General features: G+C 34.9%; 2 protein-coding genes across 4 annotated transcripts in view; one reads left to right on the forward strand and one right to left on the reverse strand.

Moving 5' to 3' along the window:
- Positions 1-486: 486 nt before the first annotated feature.
- Positions 487-19,318, reverse strand: CDC37L1 (cell division cycle 37 like 1). The gene is made up of 7 exons (XM_043890797.1): positions 19,007-19,318; positions 15,126-15,407; positions 12,249-12,342; positions 9,517-9,632; positions 9,040-9,162; positions 5,593-5,757; positions 487-2,120 (listed from the first exon to the last, which is right to left on the reverse strand). The coding sequence occupies exons 1-7, from the start codon at positions 19,136-19,138 to the stop codon at positions 2,019-2,021; spliced, it is 1,014 nt and encodes a 337-aa protein (XP_043746732.1). The 5' UTR covers positions 19,139-19,318; the 3' UTR covers positions 487-2,018.
- A 122-nt stretch (positions 19,319-19,440) lies between these two features.
- Positions 19,441-20,060, forward strand: part of SPATA6L (spermatogenesis associated 6 like) — a 72,132-nt gene continuing 71,512 nt past the window's right edge. For all 3 annotated transcript variants that reach the window (XM_043891270.1, XM_043891272.1, XM_043891271.1), the window contains exon 1: positions 19,441-19,555. The gene's annotated coding sequence lies outside the window, so the exon portion shown is untranslated. The remainder of the gene's footprint in view (positions 19,556-20,060) is intronic.

Consider the following 20,060-nt stretch of genomic DNA (forward strand, 5'->3'; position numbering starts at 1 on the left):
AAATTATGGCATCAGTCAGTAGTTCCCAAAATAAATCCAATCACTTTCACATTGAAAACATACAACACTTTCCTAAGTTAAAGCATATACATAACCAAATTTTAAATAGTTCTTAAATAATTTGTATTTTAGAAAATAAAAACCAAAAATATCCTTCAGGAATAGTGTAATTCAGTTTGCTGATAATTTCCCTCCTTTCAATCTTCAGTTTTTACTATCTCTAATTTAAGGCAAAATGAAGTTAAAAACAATTTAGAGCTTACAGGCAAATCCTGGGGAAAAGTGAGGTTGAGAAATAGAAAGTAATGGTTCAAGTTACTTTACTATGAAGCTGGCAATTTTATTCCTATGTTCATTCTCCATTTGATATGACAGAAAAAACAAGAGCTTGCTCCATAATAGGGGGAAAAAAAAGCAGCAGCAGAAAACTATAACTAGGTCACTGGTTAAAAAAAAAATAAATACCAGCTGATGAATGCTACCACATAAATTAGTCAAACATTTTATTATAGAGTATATATTAAAAGCACAAAAACAAGTTTTATTCTGAAAACCAGGAAGATTGTGATGTTACATATGTATGATTCAGTAACTCCAATCTGTTTCTATGAGTACTAAGTGCCTTATCACCTCAGGTTAGTGTAAAACAAGGTGCAAGTGAAGCCACTATCACAGATCTGATCATCATGTGGGTGGCTTCTCAAATTGAGACATGTAGTCCAAATCCCGTTTGGTCATCTTCTACATGTTTACTACTAGTCCCAATGGGACTGAGCCACCAAAGACTACATCTGATGCAAATCAAAGCTCATGTTCCTGTAAGTCAGAAGGTTAATCCTTAAACAATAAGGATAGCATAATTAACATTGTCATCTCATTCCTACTAAAATGAATCATCAAATATCCTGGCATATTTAAAGTGAATTATATAGCTAAGTATTAAAGCTCAGAAGCATTCTATGGTAACTGAGCTAAAGAGAGGAATGACCAATGTAGTAAAAGCCATCATTACCAATAAGGATCACCAAATTCTTAGAAATAAGGAGTTCATGTCAAAAGATGTCTCTTGCCTTTTAAAAAGGTCTTTGGGCCACATCAGAGTAAAACAATAACTGTAACTTAAAAAATCAGATTGTTTTTCCTATTTGTTTTACAGGCCATTAGTTCTTTTTTTTTTTTAGGCCATTAGTTCTTTTAAAACTTGCTCCCTGAGAGATCCCAGACTATGTCAAGAAATTAAGAGTGAACTTGAAGTTGGATCTTACTATGAAAAAAAAAATCTGTTATGAGCTTTATCACTTTTTATATCACTGTATAACCCTAATACTAAAATGTCAATAGGGTAAAATCAACTTCTAAGGGAAATATGTCTGAGAATACTTGGGGGTTTAGTATCCATATAAAATTGATACTATAGTCAAGGATTTAACTGATGGTGCTGAAGAAACAAACGTAGTATTATTTTAAGGGGAAAGACTTTTAATTTGTACTACCCAGCTTATTTAGTAAAGCAGATTATCAACTACTGATTTATTGCTTTTAATATGATGAAACACCAGATTTGACAGCTAAATTAGCAATAGGATACATTTTAATCTTTAATCATTTTTGTAGAGTAGGACATGTACATATCCATATAAAAAGACTGTAGCAGATGCCTCCTAGAATCAACCAGTTCTTGTAAACATTGCATTTGTGCAGATTTTCATACTTTGATTCCAAAACTGAGAACAGTAAGATTAAAGGCAAATTAGTAGCCAAAAAACCCGAAAAAAGTCCAGTTTGACTTCTTGCAACATATGGTACCACTCCTCTCTTCAGGAAAAAACAAAACAAACAAACAAAAAAACCTAGCAGCACATAAAAAAAATTTTACAAAACGTTTCAGTACTCTGTTTTCCCTCCCATCAAAAACCGAACAAAAATAAAGTGCAGCACCCATAAAAGTGTCAAGAAAATAGCCAAGTTCTTCCTTTCTTGTAACAAAATAGTACTTGGCTTCAGCAGTCTTAACCAAATTATACAGTGTCCATCATTTTCGGTTCATCATCTTCTTTATGTACCACTGAGTTTAAACTGCAGAGAGCTGTATTGATAGAATACTGAAGATAATCTGGATTCTGAAAAGTATAGAGAGGAAAGAATGGATGATCATCAGTTTTGTCAGTACATGCAACTGCACATTCAGTTTCACATTCTCTCTCTGCAGTATAGCAGAATAGAAAAAAAAAATGAACACTGAAGTCAGACTTTGGTTGAAATCCGAGATAATAAAGAAAAAAATAATAGATTACTACCACTTAATTCAAAGAGATGTGACAAAGACAGAATGATATATGTAAAAAAAGAAATGTAATAAACACTACCTCTTCCCTTCATTTAAGAAAACTATAATTTTAACTAATCATATAAGGCTATATCTATGTGATTATATGTATACAGCTATAGACAATTTAAAACATGGCTTTAAGCCAGCAAGGTATTATGATGATTACTATCTAATTATAATAGTAAATATTAAAATTACAAAAACCCTAGAATAAGGTAAAAAAAAAAATCTATTTACTAAGTGAAAGTTATAGCTACCTTCAGAATCTATTTTGGTTTCTCAAAGATTAAAACAAACTCAAGTGAGAAATCTTCTGAAAGAGACCTGTACTTAAAAAGTTGAAAACAAAAGAACAGTGTAATTTAGGTTTTATTTTTTTAAACAGAAAACTCAAAAATGTTCTAATTTTGTTCATTTCTAAAACTAGGAACAGAAAACCTTATTCAATAAATGCAAAAATAAAACCACTATTACTAAAGCACCATGAATAGAGACATAAGCCCTTAAGACCCAGGACTTTAAGGAAATTCTTCCAATAATTCAATTTTGTCTACTGAGTTGTTCTGAATATCTCCTAGCTATTTAGTTTTATTATGAATCACCTACTTTCATCTGTTTATTACATCAATGAGGAAAACAGTCCATACAGGGCATAGATATCAGATCTCTTCATCCCAAAGGGAGGAAGCATTCTCAAATATCTTTTTATTAAGTACAATACTTTTTGATTTTTTTATTGTAAAAGTCAAAAAATGAACAAGAAGTTAATTGGATTATTGTCAATAAGGTTTTGTATGAAGGGAGTGGCACAAATAACTGCCTGAAGTCTGGTACACTAAAGTAATCTTGGACCTAAGTTCTAACCCTGACTCTTCCACTTAGTATAATGCCATCCTCAGAGAAAATAATTCATCAAAATTGAATAACAGTAAAAGCTAGTATATAGGATAAGCCTAAGGTAACTGTTACTTACATCTCTGTTCAGGGGGCATTGGTTCAGTTCTCTCAAAATTAAAGATAATGTATTTGGTCTATCTCATAAAATTGTTGTCAATTTAAAAAAGAGATTAAAAGCTAAACTGTTATCTAAATTTAAGTTTTAAAAAAATTACTAATAGCTTGTTACATTATCCCATTCTCCAAAGAGACAGGCTGCTAAGAGCTTTTCTGACCATCCAGGTCCAACAGAGCTTACAGTTACTATTAAGACTAGGTTCCAGTTTTTATGAGAGAATTTTGACTACTAGAGGTAGCTAAAGAGATTCTTTAAAATTCATCTACCCATCTCCTTAAGAACTGAAGGTGGCAGTGATGGTGGATTCATGTCCGACTCTTGCAACCCCATGGACCGCAGCCTGCCAGGCTGCTCTGTCCACGGGGTTTCCCAGGCAAGAATACTGGAGTGGGTTGCCATTCCCTTCTCCAGGGGATCTTCCCAACCCAGGGATCGAACTCGCATCTTCTGAATTCCAGGTGAATTCTTTACTGCTGAGCCACTAGTGAAGCCCTAACAACTGAAGAGACTTAAAAAAACAAAAAGCAATCAATATACCTAACCTAATGTACACTTAAATCCCACTGATTACCCCATATTCTCATCCAGTAACATTCTCAATACATTTACTGTTTCAGAGACCAGTTCTTCCCAAGAGCACACAACTGAGCATCTTGTCATATTTCTAGTATGTGATTCAACAGTTTATGATGTAGGTGAATGAGCAGTGGAGTAGGACAAAAATCCAGGATTAGAATAATAGCTCCATCACTTATCGTATTGACTTCAAGCAGGCTACTTAACCTACAGGAGCTTCACTTTATTCTTCCATAAAATGAAAATGAGTTTTTTTGAGAAGATTAAATGAGATACCACATACAAGTGTTTTGTAATCTATAAATTGATATAATAAAAATAAGCTGTTATTTTAAGCTCTTCTTCCAAATCTCCTCTCAGTTGACAACTTGATCCCTCAGGTTGTTTTCCATCTTATCCTTCCCTCAAGCAGATGACTGTGTTTCTGTGGCTCTAGCTGAAATCTTCTCTTTTCCCTCTTATGTTTAGAATCAGGTGCATCCTCAAAAGTCTCTTTTTTTCCTCTGCATTCATTATGTGACACCTTAGTTTTAGGAGGTTTGTATGTTGGACTTGACAGTGACTTAGTCATAAAATTTCTTAAAGACCACATTCAACTGCAGAGAAAATCATCACCTTATTAAAACAGCATTAAGAAGTAATCTGGGGACAAACTGAGGGAGAATGTTGCTCACATGTCTAACTAAGGGGTAACATTACTAATTATTTAAAGCTCAGATTTTCTTTCTTATCCTTGAGAATTATATTTTTGGCTGCATTAAATATGATCAATTGCTTTCCTTAAATTGTCCCTTTGGCCTACAAATAACTGGAACTAGTGAAATTATAGCTATAAAGTCAAGGCACGGAAAATCTCAATTCCTACAGCTCTTGAGAATTAAAAATAAATACAGGTCTCTCTTTATACCGTCTTCTGAGTGAGACTTCCCTTCCACTATGTAGGCAATAGGCTAAAATGCTAAAGCTGGTCTGAAAATGAGAGATGATTGGTTCAATTTAAATGCTACTAAAACCAAAATGGGCAGCAACTTCCTAGTGATAACTTAAAATTATAATTCTTAGTAGAATCAGGCAGGCCCAGTGGTCCAACTTCCTTTTTTTGACATAAATTCTTTCATGCTAGTGAGATAATTTTATCTTAATCTAGTCGCAGACTTCTAAGATGCTTAAACAGTTGACCAATATTACCAGAAATAAGAGTTCAGCCTAAGTTACATTAATTTGTACTAAAATGTTATATCTGGTAGGCCACACCAACATTTAAAAAGATAATACTAATAAACTCATGCAATAAATCACCTCTGTTGCTACTTGGGTATATGCCTGGAGTTAATTCATCTTCAATTCTTAACAGTATAGTTCTACTCAGGATGGGATGTTGGAGCCATCTTGAGAAGGTTATGACTTAGATGATCAACAGGTAACATGTGCCCTTAAGAATGCTTAGATAGTCCTCATCTCTTCTATATTTAAAAGAGTAGAATTTGGTGTCTCTCTAAAATACCCAAGAGATGGATGAGACTTAATGCCAAAACATGGCATGAGATGAAACTCAGAGTTATCTTTTGAGGCAAGAATATTTAAAATGACCACACATATAAGAAGAAAGAGAAGTCCAAAAGGACAAATATTATGTGAATACATTTATAAAATATTTACTTTTTCAACTTACCTGTGGTAAGGACTCTAATAAACCTATAGATCCAACACCAGAATGGGGAACATGATTCTGAACTGTCATAGGCTGAAAATTTGGTGATTGAGAATACAGTCTGACTCTTGACTTGAAAGCTTCAAGTTCATTTTTGAATGCTTCAAAATAACCTTCCTCCTCTGCCTTGAAAAAACAAACAAACAAAAAGACTGATTTTCAAGATTTCCAGACCACACAGTAAACTCTAACAAAGCATATACCAGGCCTGAAGTGGAAGAAGTAAAGATGAGGTGAACAGTTTAAATGTAGAAACCACCAAGATCTGTCAGATTTCTGAAAACTGCCTGTTTTATATTAATATTAAAGATTGGTTTGCTTCATTTCCCTCTGCTTCAGCAAAATAAAACTAATAAGAAACAACCCTTCTTTACACACACACACAAATGTAATAAAGCTTCTAATTCTGTCAGTTAATGCGGAAACACTTACTACCTGTTGTTAGTAATTCTCTAACCCTAAAGTCCCTATTTGTTAAAAGCTGAAGACCAATTAAAGTCAACATTTAACTTTGGTATGAAAATATCTTACTGTTTTAGTTACGCAAGTACATTCTTTTCAAGATTATGGAAAGAAAAAAGTACAGTGAGTTATGTTGAGGGAGAGGAATTCTCTCCATAATGTACATAATATAAACAAAATTCTTAATGCAAAATATCCTTTTGGCAGTAGCCTCCATTTATAAATATTTCCTTTGCAGATTAAAAAAATGACACAGAGCACATCCTACACAATAGAACATAGGTTTTAAGTTCGAGTGGTGGAAAAGATTCTGTCAAAGTCTCATTCCTGAATTATCACTGGGTCCATTTGTCTGCAGTGTGATTTTTCTCTTTAATGTAGTTTAGGTTGTGTAACTGCATTAAAACCTGTGGATTAGTTATTACCATCAATATCTATACAAATACAGCACACAATGTTCTGTGCTGCTATTCTGTATTTTTTTTATGAATTTAGGAGTCATTTCTTTATAACACTTCACTTTATAGTCAATAAATGGTACTTATGGAGACACATGGAATGTTAGCCTTCATATCCAAAAGTAATCCTTCTGAAACGGTTATGCAACAAACCATTAAAGGAATCAAGTGACACAACTGCTGACCTTACTGCATGCCTAAACCCTAGGTATTTAGATCTAGAGAGACTTGATTTATTTTTGTTTTATTAAGCAACCTATGGGTCACTTGCTCAATTTCTCTATGCTAACTTCCTCATTTGTAAAAAAAAGTAATTATCCTTATAAAATGTTATGTTTAATAAGTTAATCCATGTGAAGTGCTTAGAATACCTTTCACAAAGCAAATAGTTCATGAAAGTTATTTCTTAATTAAAAAAATATTAAGAACAAAATGTTAAGATCTATAGCTTCAGAGTTGTTCAGTTCTATTTTGTCAAAGTATTATAAATGTCAAAAAATACATATTGTATGACTATGTTCCATTATGCTATTAAACACTAGTTCAAACACATCCTTTAATGTAAGAAGAAGAAACTTTAACTGCCTGTGTGTCAAAATTTAAAACAGTCATCAGAAGTCTAAAATACCAACTCAATCATTTACTCATTAAAACCACTGTTTTGGGAAAATTTCCTATTTTAACAGCAGAAGGTACAACTTCTGCCACACTAAAAAATTTTTATAATTTAAAAATACAATGTTTTTCTCTATTTATAAAAGGAAATATGTTCTTTGTAGTACATGAAAAAGAAAATGGAAACCATCTGTAATTCTACCATTCAAGTATAATCAAAATTAAACTTCTGGTACATTTTCTTCTAACTTCTAATTGTGTATGCTAAAATGTATCAAATATGCAAAAAATCACGTAAAATATATATGTACAATTTACTGGGCAAAAATCGTACTACGTACCCAACAAAAATTAGGAAACAGATCAATACTAGTACTTTAGAGATCAGTTTCAAAAATGAGCATCTCATCTCTCTCTGAGGTTACAACTGTGACTTGTCAATCACTCCTCTGTCTCTTCAGTTTTACTGTTTACATATCCCTCAACAATATATTTACTTAGTTCTGCTTGTTAAAATATAAAATACTTTAAAAATAATAGCAGGTATTTCATTCTGAGACTTGTTTTTTCAGTTTCTTGTTTTTTTATCCATGCCACTGCTGATTAGTATATTACTAAATGAATACACCACAATTTATTCATTCTACTGTTAACAGATACTTGGGTTGTTCCCAGACTTCTTGCTACTACGAACACTTCTATGAAGCACATATATAGGAGTTTTTCTAGGGCAGCAAATTCTCAAACTTTATAGTCTCAGGACTGCTTCATGCTCCTGAAAATTGTTGAGGAACCTAAAGAGCTCCTGTTTATGTGGACTGTTATCTATCAATAATTACATGTTAGAAATTAAAACTGAGGAATTAAATATTAACTGAAATATAACAAACTCATTACATAATAACATTTTTAACATATAACATATATATCTTTAAACTATATTTCCAAAACAAACTATTTAGTGAGAAGTCTGGGCTTAAAAGAAGATAGCTGTATTCATACATCTGCTTCTGTATCAATCCAAGCTGCACACTCACGCAAGAAGGAGAGTGAAAATGACAAATAACATCTTAGTATTATTATAAAAATAATTTTGACTCAGGGCCTCTGGAAAGGGTCTTGAAGACCCTTGAGTATCCCTGGATCACATGTTGAGAAATTTTTTTCAAGGGTATATATCTAGGAGAATTTCTGGCTGTTGGCACTTGCCTTGTTCAATTTTACAAGAAAATCTTCCAAAGTGGTTACACCAATTTACACTCCTACAGGCAGTTAATATGAATTACTACTGCTCCACTTTACACTCCTACAGGCAGTTAATATGAATTACTATTGCTCTACTTCTTGAACAACTTTTAAATCATTACTAATTTAGTGAGTGTGAAATGTCGATCTTTCTAAACATATTTATTTTTCTTTAATATAGGTGACATTATCCTACATATATAAATATATATTGTGTCTTTTCACTTTATAGCAAAGCATTTTCTCAGATTAAAAATACCTCATATAATTTTCATATAATCTTGAAAGCTGCATAATATTCTATGAACTACAGTGTTTTTTTTTTCTCAAACCATTCCTCTAATTTTCCTGAATATACACATTCATGTATTTGGGTCTCCAGTTCACATAATGCTGTAGTACAGCCTCTTAAAATCTAAATTAGCATAAAAACAGCAATATACTTTTTCTTTTCATTATAAAATCTACAGAATCTAGCCTGTGGCATCCTAGTTGGATGGCCTCCTTTGATGTGTAAGGACAAAAAGAGGTTTCCGCTAAAGCCTAACTTTCCCATTTAATAATACCAAACAACAATTATCCTTCAATAAAAAAATAAAGAAAATAATAATACCAAATAGCTACTTACTTTGGCTTTCTGGAAAAATAAGCGAAAACATCCTCTTGGATCCACATTACAGTTTTTGGCCATTTCCATAATAAACTGCATTACAACTGCCTGATGTGCTATTTGTTCCATTAGAGCCCCTTTCTGAAAATAAACAGATTAAAATTATAAGAAATATACTTAATATTGTGATTACTATTTGGATTTTTAAAACATGAATTTTTAATAGGTTAAAAAAGAAAAAGGTTTATAGTATGGGAACAAGAGAGATGAGGGGACAGGAAGGCAGGGAAAGCACATTGGAAAAAAGTTTCCCTATGCTAACTGAAATAACTAAAGAAAGATGCCAACAGTAAGCTCAAGCAGATCCTGAAAACAAAATAAAATTGGAATTCCATTTAATGACCTTTCTGCTTACATTTAAACTAATGGGGGGGAAAAAAAAGAAGCAAATCAACATTCCACTAAGGTTCTCAAAATTCAAGTTTCACATGATACCTGTTCAGCTTCTAGATGAAAACACCATAAAATAAGATATTTAGCAGTTTCTTCACATACAAGGTATGGATGGTCAGACAAAAATCTCTGACTATCATCCCATCGACTTAACATACCTGTAAAACAAGAATTAAACCATGAATGTCAAATGCTTTCCTCCTGTAAGCAAAGAAATGGTATTTTAAAATGATTCTCTTTAAAGACAGCTCGTATTACCACAGAAATGTTATGGTAAAAGAGCAAATGAAGATAGATAATAAAGCAATACCCGGCATACTGGAAATAGCTTTTAAAATTTACAGCAAATTTTATTTCAAATAATTTGTCAGGATAAAGTAGGGTGATTGGTTTAAAGCTATAAAAGTCCTGTATCTAGGGAAAGCCCAAAATCCCAGGCAAATAGACATGGCTGGTTGGTCATTCTAGGCTAACATTAAGTACAGATAATTTCAGGAGATTCAGTATTATTTATTCATAGAATACAAATTTTTCTATTGGGAAGATGGAAAAGAAAGCAAAACCTTTCTTTTCAAACCTTTACTTTTCAACAGTAAACTATACTGAGCCAACAAAGACTTAATAAAAGATTCAGGAAAATTACATTTCCTCTAATTTACTAAAATGTCTGATATAGTAAAATACTGCATGGGAAACCAATCCAGTCAGTGTTATAGTAGTAAATATAGTTTAACCATTTTAGTCATGTTAACCATTTAATCATGATCACTGTTCAGACACAGAAAATAAACTCTTTATAAAGTTGGTTAAGTATATTTGGAAATGCTGCCATTTTGCTTTAAAATACCAAACTAATCCAAATGCTACTAGAGGTGTACTGTCATCTTTACCCAAATTAGTAAGAAATTTGGCCAAAAAGTTGATACCACCCAAATAATCACAGAATCAGCAAAGTGCTGACCTTTATTTAGATTCATCCAACCAAGAAAGTTATCCAAGAATCATCATGGAAATTTTACAAGGCTATCTCAATAGTTCGGCAATAAATCTTTTCTCTAGACACAAAATGAACTTCTGTATATTAAAGTTCCACATCAGAACATAAGTAAAAACAAAACTGAGGACAAATGTTTTACTGAGAAACACAACAGTAACACAAGGAAATCAATGAAAAATAAATGATTTTTTCCTCATAAAAAAAATTGGAAAATGGCATTTTAGCATTTTCTCATAGAGTTTTACAAGCTTTATCGTTATTTCCCCAACACTTTGGATACAGTGACTAGGTCATTTTAAATTCTGAGAAACATAATGATTATTTAAGTGACTTTAAACTTCTTCTCAAACTACAGTGAAAGAATTTAAGTAATAACTTCTAGGGGTCAGATCTAAAGAAAGTATAATCCTTATTTCTTATACCTGATGCCATAAAATAAATCCTATACAGCAATTTTGCCTTAGCTTTGTTACACTTCTGAAGAGGGAATATTTTCAACTCTATCAACTATTCAGAGAGATCACTGCTTCTCCGGTTTACCTCTCCATGGCAGCACTGTGACTTACTCAGGCACAAAATTCCTATCCGTTTTGGTCTCTTTTGAAGGAAAGAGAATTTAAGAAAGGGTTAGTGACACTTGTAAGGGCCGTGAAAAAGGGTGTCACTAAATGTTAAAGGTTTTAAACTATCTATTCAATAATAGAGACAAAATCAACTCTTGAGGATGACCATAGTTTTTCTATTTGTTTCTATAATAAACAATGCTGGAATGATAATATGTGCAAAAATAAACTTTACTTACTTCTTCAGAAACTATTATTGAATTAAACAGAATACAAGCTTATTTCATTTTTTAAAATAAAAAGTATGAGAAAAATTAATAAATTTTATGAATAAACTACAAAAAAGAAATAAAAAACTAAAGTAGTATCCATTATACTGACATAAGGATGAATGAAATTCTACATACTTTGGGAGAAAACCACCAACAGAAAAAAGTCTCAAAATGTCACTTAAAAAGCTTATTAACATATATTTACTAAATTGACACATTATACTCCCCAGTAGCATTTTCACTCCAGCAGTATTGTTACTGCTTATAATTCTTAGGACATATCATACTACTTCCCGACTCTGGCTTCGTACATGCTGTGGCTGCTGCCTTGCCTCCCTTCATCTACAGGAAAGCACCTACATGTTCCTCAAAATCTAACTCAGATGTTCCCTCCTCTGGGAAGCCTTCACTTAAATCAACCCCCATCCGATCGTTTTTCTCCAGTAGAGAAAACTATTTTTCAGTTCTTTGTATGTATATTTCTCTTACTTATTATAGATTGTGTTCTATTACTTGTTATTTATCTGAATAACAGCTGAAGGATCTGCATGAATTGTATAGCATCATATCCAAAATCTGAAAAATGCTGATCTTACAACCGTAAGATAACCAGATACCAGGAAAGCAAAAATAAAAAAAGACAAAAGCAGGGACTAGCTGGGAAATGCAGAGTCTAGGTAGTAAAAAAAAAAAAAAAAAAAAAAACGACAACTAGGTCATAGAGGGTAGCATTATACAAATAGGTTGAATTCTGCTTTTTTTCACAATTCAGTTTACTCTATCACTCTATTTTTTATGTATAGCTCTAAAACGAGCCAAAGACAACTGTGCCAGAAGTAGCTATACAACTGGAGTTTGTCTCTAATTTATAAATTAAGTTTCTGTACATATATTTATGATACCAAACATTACAAAAGAAGGAAACTCAAGTAGTAGACTTACCAAAATGTCTAATTTTCTGCTCATGTTTTTGCATAAATGATTTTGATTTATCTTCATCTTCTGTTTCTTTTCGTTTATCTTGATTAATAAAACTCTAAGAAAAAAGTTTTGAAGTTAAAATCAGATTTTATATTCTAATTGGATCTTCTTTCTCAGATACTGAATGCCCAGCAATCCTTCTTATAGACATTAAAAAAGGTGATACAGTAAATTGATATTGTATCATTAAATTCGTCTGTAAAACTCTATTTTAGAAATCACAGAGAAAAACAAATGAATTAACTTTCTTGTAAAACCAAATATGCCTGTCAAAGGCAGGTAGAGAAAAATCCTTTACACGCATAATTTATCATAATTTATTTTTGCATTATTCATTTCCATTAAATATTTGCAACTCTAGTCTAATCTTTGGAGTTCTTGGTGGAAACAAACCCAGAAATTCAAAGATTATACAGTACATTTACTACAAAATTTTCCTAAGACATAAACCTAAAATAGACCTTTGTTGTAAACTTTTCTTAGGAGAGGCTAAACAGTTTGATTCTGAAATCACGCATAAACTTCTATTAAGGAAGTGCTTATTTTCAGTTAAAGTCATAAAACAGACCAAGATGAAGTTTTTATTTGGCCACAAAAACTGGCAAAAAGTTTCTCAGAACATTGTGTGATCACATTTAAACCTTGAGATCATTACTGCCAAAAATGGAAATTGAAAACTAGCTCTCTGCCAGTTTACAGTCAGGAAGCACATAAGTTTATATATTTCAAAATAAAAGCATTTTTTTTCCTCTTTGTATATCCTGCCATCTAGACCAGCACTGTCCAACAGAAATACAATCCAAGTCACAACTGCAAAGTTTTCTATCAGTCACATTAAAAAAAGAAACAGAGGAAATAACGTTATCTATTTAACCCAACATATCCAACATATTATCATTTCAACATATAGGCAATATAAATAATTATTAATGAAATATTTTACTTTTTTGGTACTAAGCCACGGGAATCTTGTGTGTATTTTACACTTACAGCACATCTCAGTTTGGACTAGCTACATTTCAAGTATTCAATAGCACATATGGCTAGCAGCTATCAAGTTGTCAGACAGTGCAGATCTAGACCTGTCGTCTCAAATCTCAAGCTCCCCAACAAAATGAATGCATGATTTTCAGCAAATGACTGGAATATAAAGATAGTCCTAATTAATTCTGGTATAAATGTAGGCTATATTAGAATCTAACTTATAAAAACAATAATTAAAAGCAGAGACAAAAATATTTTCTTTGTGACCACTGTGCTAAAAGACAATAACTGTATAAACAAAAGAACACTGTTTGGACCATTCCCTCTAAAATAAAAAGATCATTTTAAATAGTTTTGGGGTATAAATGCAAAACATAAGGAAAATAACACTGAAGAAGGCACATCCCTTAGAACAACATACACAGAGAGAGTGAACAATCTGTTAAAGAATGATTCTGTTGAGGGGAAAGAAAAATATATAATTTGGTACAAGCACAGAAAGTGTAGAAAGAGGACTCATTGTTAACAGCGGTTATCTCTGGGAAACGGGAAATGAAGGGAGCCTTTCAACTGTATTTTACAGGCCTATGTTTTGTTTTCTTACAAGAAGCATGTTATACTCTTATAATTTACCTTCATTACAAAGTAAAGTACTGATAAGGCTAGTAGTACAGGACATTTACCTATGTGTATTACTTATTGCTGTAGCAGGACTAGAGTTAGTCCAGAGGAAAGAAATTAAAGATGCCTGGGGAAGGAGGGGCTTTTAGAGTGGATGCCAGAGCAGAAACAAGTAGTGTTACACAGTACACCTAGAGAATAATGAAGGTTAAAGATAAAATGAATGTGGACTTAGACAAGAATGAGCAGTCTACACCTGAGGCTTGAGAGTTTAGTACAAATAGAAAGAAATATTACTTTACACATTTAGATGAAAATGACTTTATTTCATTGCCCACTTCTTTTTCAGATACGGAAGTCAAAGAATAAGGTCTATGTAATCCAGTGAGAAACAGAAGACTGCTCCTAATAAACTACTAACTTGGCATAAATATTTTACTACTCCTTTCAGCAGTAATGCCTGTAACACTAGGTCCAGATTATCATCTAGGGTTACTAAATACATACTGGTAAATAACAGTGAGAAACTTTGTTTTACTTGATAAAACCAGTAACTACATTAGTGTTGGGTTTCCCAGGTGGCTCAGTGGTAAAGAATCTACCTGCCAAGCAGGAGACATGAGTTTTATTCTTTGGTCAGGAAGAACCCCTGGAGAAGGAAATGGTAACCCACTCCAGTATTCTTACCTGGAAAAACCCATGGACAGAGGAGCCTGGCGAGTTACAGTCCATGGGACTGCAAAAGAGCTGGACACAACTTAGCGACTAAACAACAGCAAAAAAACTGAAAGCAAGCTGATAAGCACAGCAACATTATAAATCTCTGGTAACATCTGATCTTTACCACATGCCAGGCCCCATGCTACCTGCTTCTATGATGTTACCTTGCTTAATCTTTATACATGCTCTTTATATTTGAGGAAACTGAGGCTTAGGGAAGGGATCTGCCCAAGGTCACAAAGCCAGGCTGTGACAAAGTTGACATCTGAGGCAGTCTGACTAGAACCCACATTTATATTCAGTGTGCTATGCTGCAGCCATATGATTGGATTAAGGACTACCAACATTAGACACTACTTGGGATACATGTTTCTATAATGATCACTTTTCCTAAACTGTCAAAATTGAATACTGTTTACAGGATTCTGTTGCTTTGTTATCAGATATGCACAACTGGTTTGCACACACATTTCAGCCTTTCCTTATATCAGCAGGCCCAATAAAAGACAATACCTTATTAAAAACATCCTTGCTAATGGCATCCATGTTCCACAGACACATTCTCTCTCTTTGTACTAGAGCCTCTTCTTTCTGCCGCCATTCTTCTTCCCGTTGCCTCAGTTCTGATATTGCTGTTTGTGCTTTGGCATGTTCCTGATCCAAGGACTCAGAGTTATGCAGTGCTAAGCTACCAAGTTTCTGCTGAGCTTCAGCGAGATTCCATTTACACGCCACAGAGCTCTTCACAAACTCTTTCTGCTTCTGGCAAGCCATTTCGATTCCATGGCTATACATCTGGACAAAAAACAGTATTTTTAAGAAATGAAGAAGGCAACAGAACAGGTATGCTTATGTAGAACAGTTCAATTTTCTATTAGTCAAGGATTTCTGTACAATGTTTTTGGCATATAGGTATCTGGCCTTCTGTGCCCAGCAGTTACAATTTTATATTACAGGTCTTGTTTCATCACTGAGACTCTAAGCTTCTTCGTTAATTTGTGTCTCTCCCTGGACAACCAACAGCAACAAAAAGCCTGGCAACTAGCACAGTGTTCTGCATACAGCAGGGCCTCAACAAACATTTGATTTATAGCCTTTATAATCCTGGAACAAAATAATGAGAACAAAAGCTTAAATATAGTTCATCATCTTATCACTCAACATACTGAAAACCAGACCTTTAGAGTTTTGCTCTGCAAGTTCTTCACTGCAAAGAACTGCTTATTTAGAAGTAATCACTTCTTGGTTTCTATTTTCTTTCTGTATTACCCCAGTCCTTGGTAATCTGAGAAGTTCTTATTGGAAAGTTCTATTTATAACTGACTGTATCAGATACATAACCTTTAACTTAATCCTAATAAAAATAGGCTATTTTTTTAATTAAAAAGAAAAAAAGTCACTAGGTCCACCCTGGTGATTCTGTTCTACTCAGACGTAAAAGTACTCAGTTTTAACAATTATTCAACCTCCACATGTAAAGTATCAAGATGGATATTTAATTCCTTCTAATCTTCGGTTCTATAGAACAAAAGCTAAAGGCACATTTTTCATGATTTCTTAGCCAAAATGTAGACCAATTTCAAGGTAGGTATTCAGAATAATTTTACTCCAATCTATTCCCTTACCTGCATCACTATTCAAGCCCTTATAATTTCTCACTTTAATTATATAAGTATAGCCTTTTTAATCTCAAGCCATTATCTACTAGACTTGGCGTGATCTCTCCAACAAAAATGATGATTTTACTTATTCACAGAGTCTTGAGAACTTTTAAAGTGCAAACTTCGTAGCATGGCATGGTGCATCATGATCTCACTTCCTATTATCTCTCTGGACTCAGTTGTAGTTACTCTTCTACTACTTTGCTTCTTCTTTTCTTCTCTCCCCCACCACTTCAGTGTGGCAATCCCCCACCCCTAAACTCCCATCTCTATCCTAGATTCCAGCATCACTTCCCTTCCCTCTTATCCTGTTCCTCTCCACCAAAGTTATGCATACTTCTTTATGCATTTGAGTGCTTTCATATAATATTGTGCTTATTTACTCAACTGTAAGCTTCTTGAGGGGTTAGAATTCAATAAATCTTAGATGAATAAATGACTCCTGACTTCTTGGAACAGACTAGTGGTGGTAAAGAATTCTAAGGCAAGTAGCATGCAAGGTTCCTCCTTCCTGGCTGAGTCTTCAGGCAAACTTAGACTTCTGTTGGGCAAATGTGGTATTCAAATGTTTCAGTTACTCATTTACAACATGGTCCTAATAAACCAAGTATTTACTTTTACTTTTTGTTATTCTAGAATAGGATTACGAATTATTGTAGATTAGCTATACTTAAGAAGGAACTAGGAAGAGGAAACAAACGAACCTGTCAAATTTATTTTGTATGAAAAGACAAATACTAACAAAGATGAGGACAAACGGAAATATCTTGCATGGTCAAATTATGCAGGAGCAAATTCTCAAATCATTTCTCAAGTCAAACACAGAAATCTTATTTCCAAATTCTAAAACTGATTAATGTTTATATTCTTCTCCAAAGACTATGTTTGGGCATTTAACTATCCCACATGTATTGAGATGATTGATTATATTTAATAAACACAGATTTGAAAAAGGAACTGTTAGCATTAAGGTCTACTAATATAACTTTACATTAAAAAATATTCCAAACAGGATCTCTTAAGTTCCAAATTGCATTTAATTTGATCTCAGAACTATACATATGACATTAAGATGTCTAGGTTCCCTATATTAGGTAAAATTACACCAAGGCTGTTGTAAATTTTAGCACCAAAGTTAGTTTCAGCCAAATAAAGTTTTACTTCACAGGATGGGCAGTGCAGTAGGTGGGAAAAAACACTGTACTAGGTTCCAGAAGTGGGTTCTAAACCAGGATGTGGCAGGATCTAATTCTGCCACTGACTAGCTACCTGGTCTCAAGGAAATCACTTTTAATGAAGGAGATAAGCCTAATATCATTTCTAAAATTCCTGTCAGCTAAATAAGGTTATAAATTAATACACAGCTATTTTTAGAATTCAGTTTCTTTTAGGTTACACTTTAGATTCAAACACAATGCAGTGAAATTCTTGAGACCTTTCTATCCTCTCTATAAGCCTTCAAAATTGACAATGGCAGCTGCTGTTCATTCTTTGTCTCTCGCTCTGTATCACAGTCATTATATGCTTATATAACATATTTTGTATATAAAGATGACACCAGCGATCCAAAATTAGTGAGTGACTATCGCCTTATCAACTCTCATTCTGTCCTCCTAAAAAATGTCTTGTACTTTCCCAATGACTGGCTGAAGAACAGTCTGTGGTTATGAAACAGCATTTTTCTCTTTGCAGCCAACTAACCCTGTGAGCTGGGCTTAAGATCAACGACCCTACACTTATTGGAAAACAATTTAAATCACTCATTCTCATTAACAGCAAGATAAGTCTAGAGAAAAACTATTAACTCAGTTAAGCCTTCAGGGATCCCATTTTGTTAAGAAGCCTAGAAGGCAGATACCTAAACTCCATTTTATTTTACTTATTAGTGTTTAGTCAGTGATCCTGAAATATACTCCGAAAACAGGTTAGGAGAAAACCCACGACCAAGTAACATGAGCACTATATAAGCACTCCCCAAGGTGGGACCCAGAAAATCTTAAGTGGTACTATATCACATCTGGGTAAGTTTCAGAGGAAAAAAGGCTTGGCTGAAAACCACAGGAAGCGGCAGGAATCTGAGGAAAAAGTCTCAAGGAAAAGGCAAGCTCGCGCCTATATGTTTTTAACTGAAGAATGGTATGAAGCAAAACTAAAATCATAAACGTAAGGGGGAAATGGTGACGCGAACGGCCGAGATTTAAGCCAGCATCAAAAGCAAGGTTTACAGAATTTGCTCAGATGTCCAAAGTCAGTAAAATAAACTGGACCTAAAGTCTTTAGTCAGGGGTTCAGAAAATTATTGAAATACAACCATTCACTGTTCCCATCAACTGTGCACAAATATTAGAACCTTCAAGAGGAGAAAGTGCTCGGATAAGAGCAGGCACAAGAGGACAAAGGGTCAACATTATAGACCGAGCTGTCCTAAATCTGGGTGCCATCAGAAGAGGGGTGGGGGGGGGGGAGGAACTTCTTCAAGGGTGAGAAATTAGCCAAGGTGAAAAAGGTGTGTGTGGAGGTGGAGGTTGGGAATACATGGCCAGCCCCTCTTCGAAGAGCTCAGTAGATGTTACAAAGCAATGAGATGACATCAGGCCCCCGACGCCCGGGGTCGGGGTGGCTAAAAGGGGGAGGTGGGGGCTCAAAACAGTGTCGCAGAGACAGAGACCTCTGGGGGCCTGGTGACGACACCTCCCCACCCCCCACCCCGCAGAACACGGGCTCCCTTCTCACCTGGGTGCCGCCTCCCGGCAGCTGCGGACAGCGGGGAGAACTGGGGGACAAGTCCAAGTCACTCTCTTCCTCAGCCTCACCCTCTGCCCGAGGGAGGCTCCAAGGTCCTGGCGGCGGCCACGGCTGCTCCATGTCCGGCTGCCCGCGGCCCTACAACCCCCACAGCCAACGGACTTGGCGTGAGTAGTACCCGCTGCGCGGAGCCAGCCGCCCCAGCCAGCTGGGGCCGTTACCCAAGAATCCCTCTGCTAGCCCAGACGCCGACGTACGCGCCGCGTTAGTCCCGGCCGCGCAGCCGGCGGACGGCGGAAAAAGACGGACTCCACGTCGTACATCACTTCCGGATTGGAAGGCGGGGCCGCGGGAGGTGGCTCCCGGGGCTTGGGGGTAGGGGTTGGGTTTGGACTGCTCACTTGTTTAAAACTTCTTTTTACGAATCCCTTCAGCGGTGCTGATTTACTCTCCCTGGCGCTGAGGGTCATGTCGTATTAAATACTGGTTATCTGGAGTTTCTTACGCAGTAAACAGTGGGTCCTAGAAGATCGAGAGGTGCTCGGATCAAGCTTTCCACTTTGCGTATTGTTTAAAACCTGCAACTCATTCCCGTACTTATTAAGGATATGTAAACCAGTTTCTGAAGCGGCGGTGGCGGTAGGGGGGGTTGAAGGGAAGAGAATTTTGAAAAACAGCCAATTTTCCTCTCATTTCGAGTTACAAGCAACGAGGATTCTGCGAGCTTGGGAGGGAGGAGTATGCCAAAGATAAAATACTGAGGGGCTTAAAAAATACCGAGTAATGAGTACCACTAATAACGAATGTATAGGGAGGGATTCCTTGTATTTCTAGATATGCCGTTTAGTCGTAAAGCTTTGTGCTCCCGTTATCCCCCTTTTCTGAGGCGAATAGACACAGCTTGCCTAAGGTCACAAATTTTAAGGGGAAGAGGTGGGGTCACCTCAGGGTATATGACTTGAAAAACTTTTGCGGGTTTAACAATCAGGCATTGTTGTCCTACTTAATAATAAGAGACCCCCAAAATAATTAAAGACCTAAA

This window comes from Cervus elaphus, chromosome 29, assembly GCF_910594005.1.
Source record: "Cervus elaphus chromosome 29, mCerEla1.1, whole genome shotgun sequence".
NCBI lineage: Eukaryota > Metazoa > Chordata > Mammalia > Artiodactyla > Cervidae > Cervus > Cervus elaphus.

Coding starts and splice junctions, on each gene's coding strand:
- CDC37L1 (XM_043890797.1), bottom strand. CDS start 19,138: ATGGAGCAGCCGTGGCCGCCGCCAGGACCTTGGAGCCTCCCTCGGGCA. Junction 12,343..15,125: donor GCAAGGATGTTTTTAATAAG/GTATTGTCTTTT, acceptor CTTTTTTCTTAG/AGTTTTATTAATCAAGATAA. Junction 9,163..9,516: donor TTCATCTAGAAGCTGAACAG/GTATCATGTGAA, acceptor GTTTATTTTCAG/AAAGGGGCTCTAATGGAACA.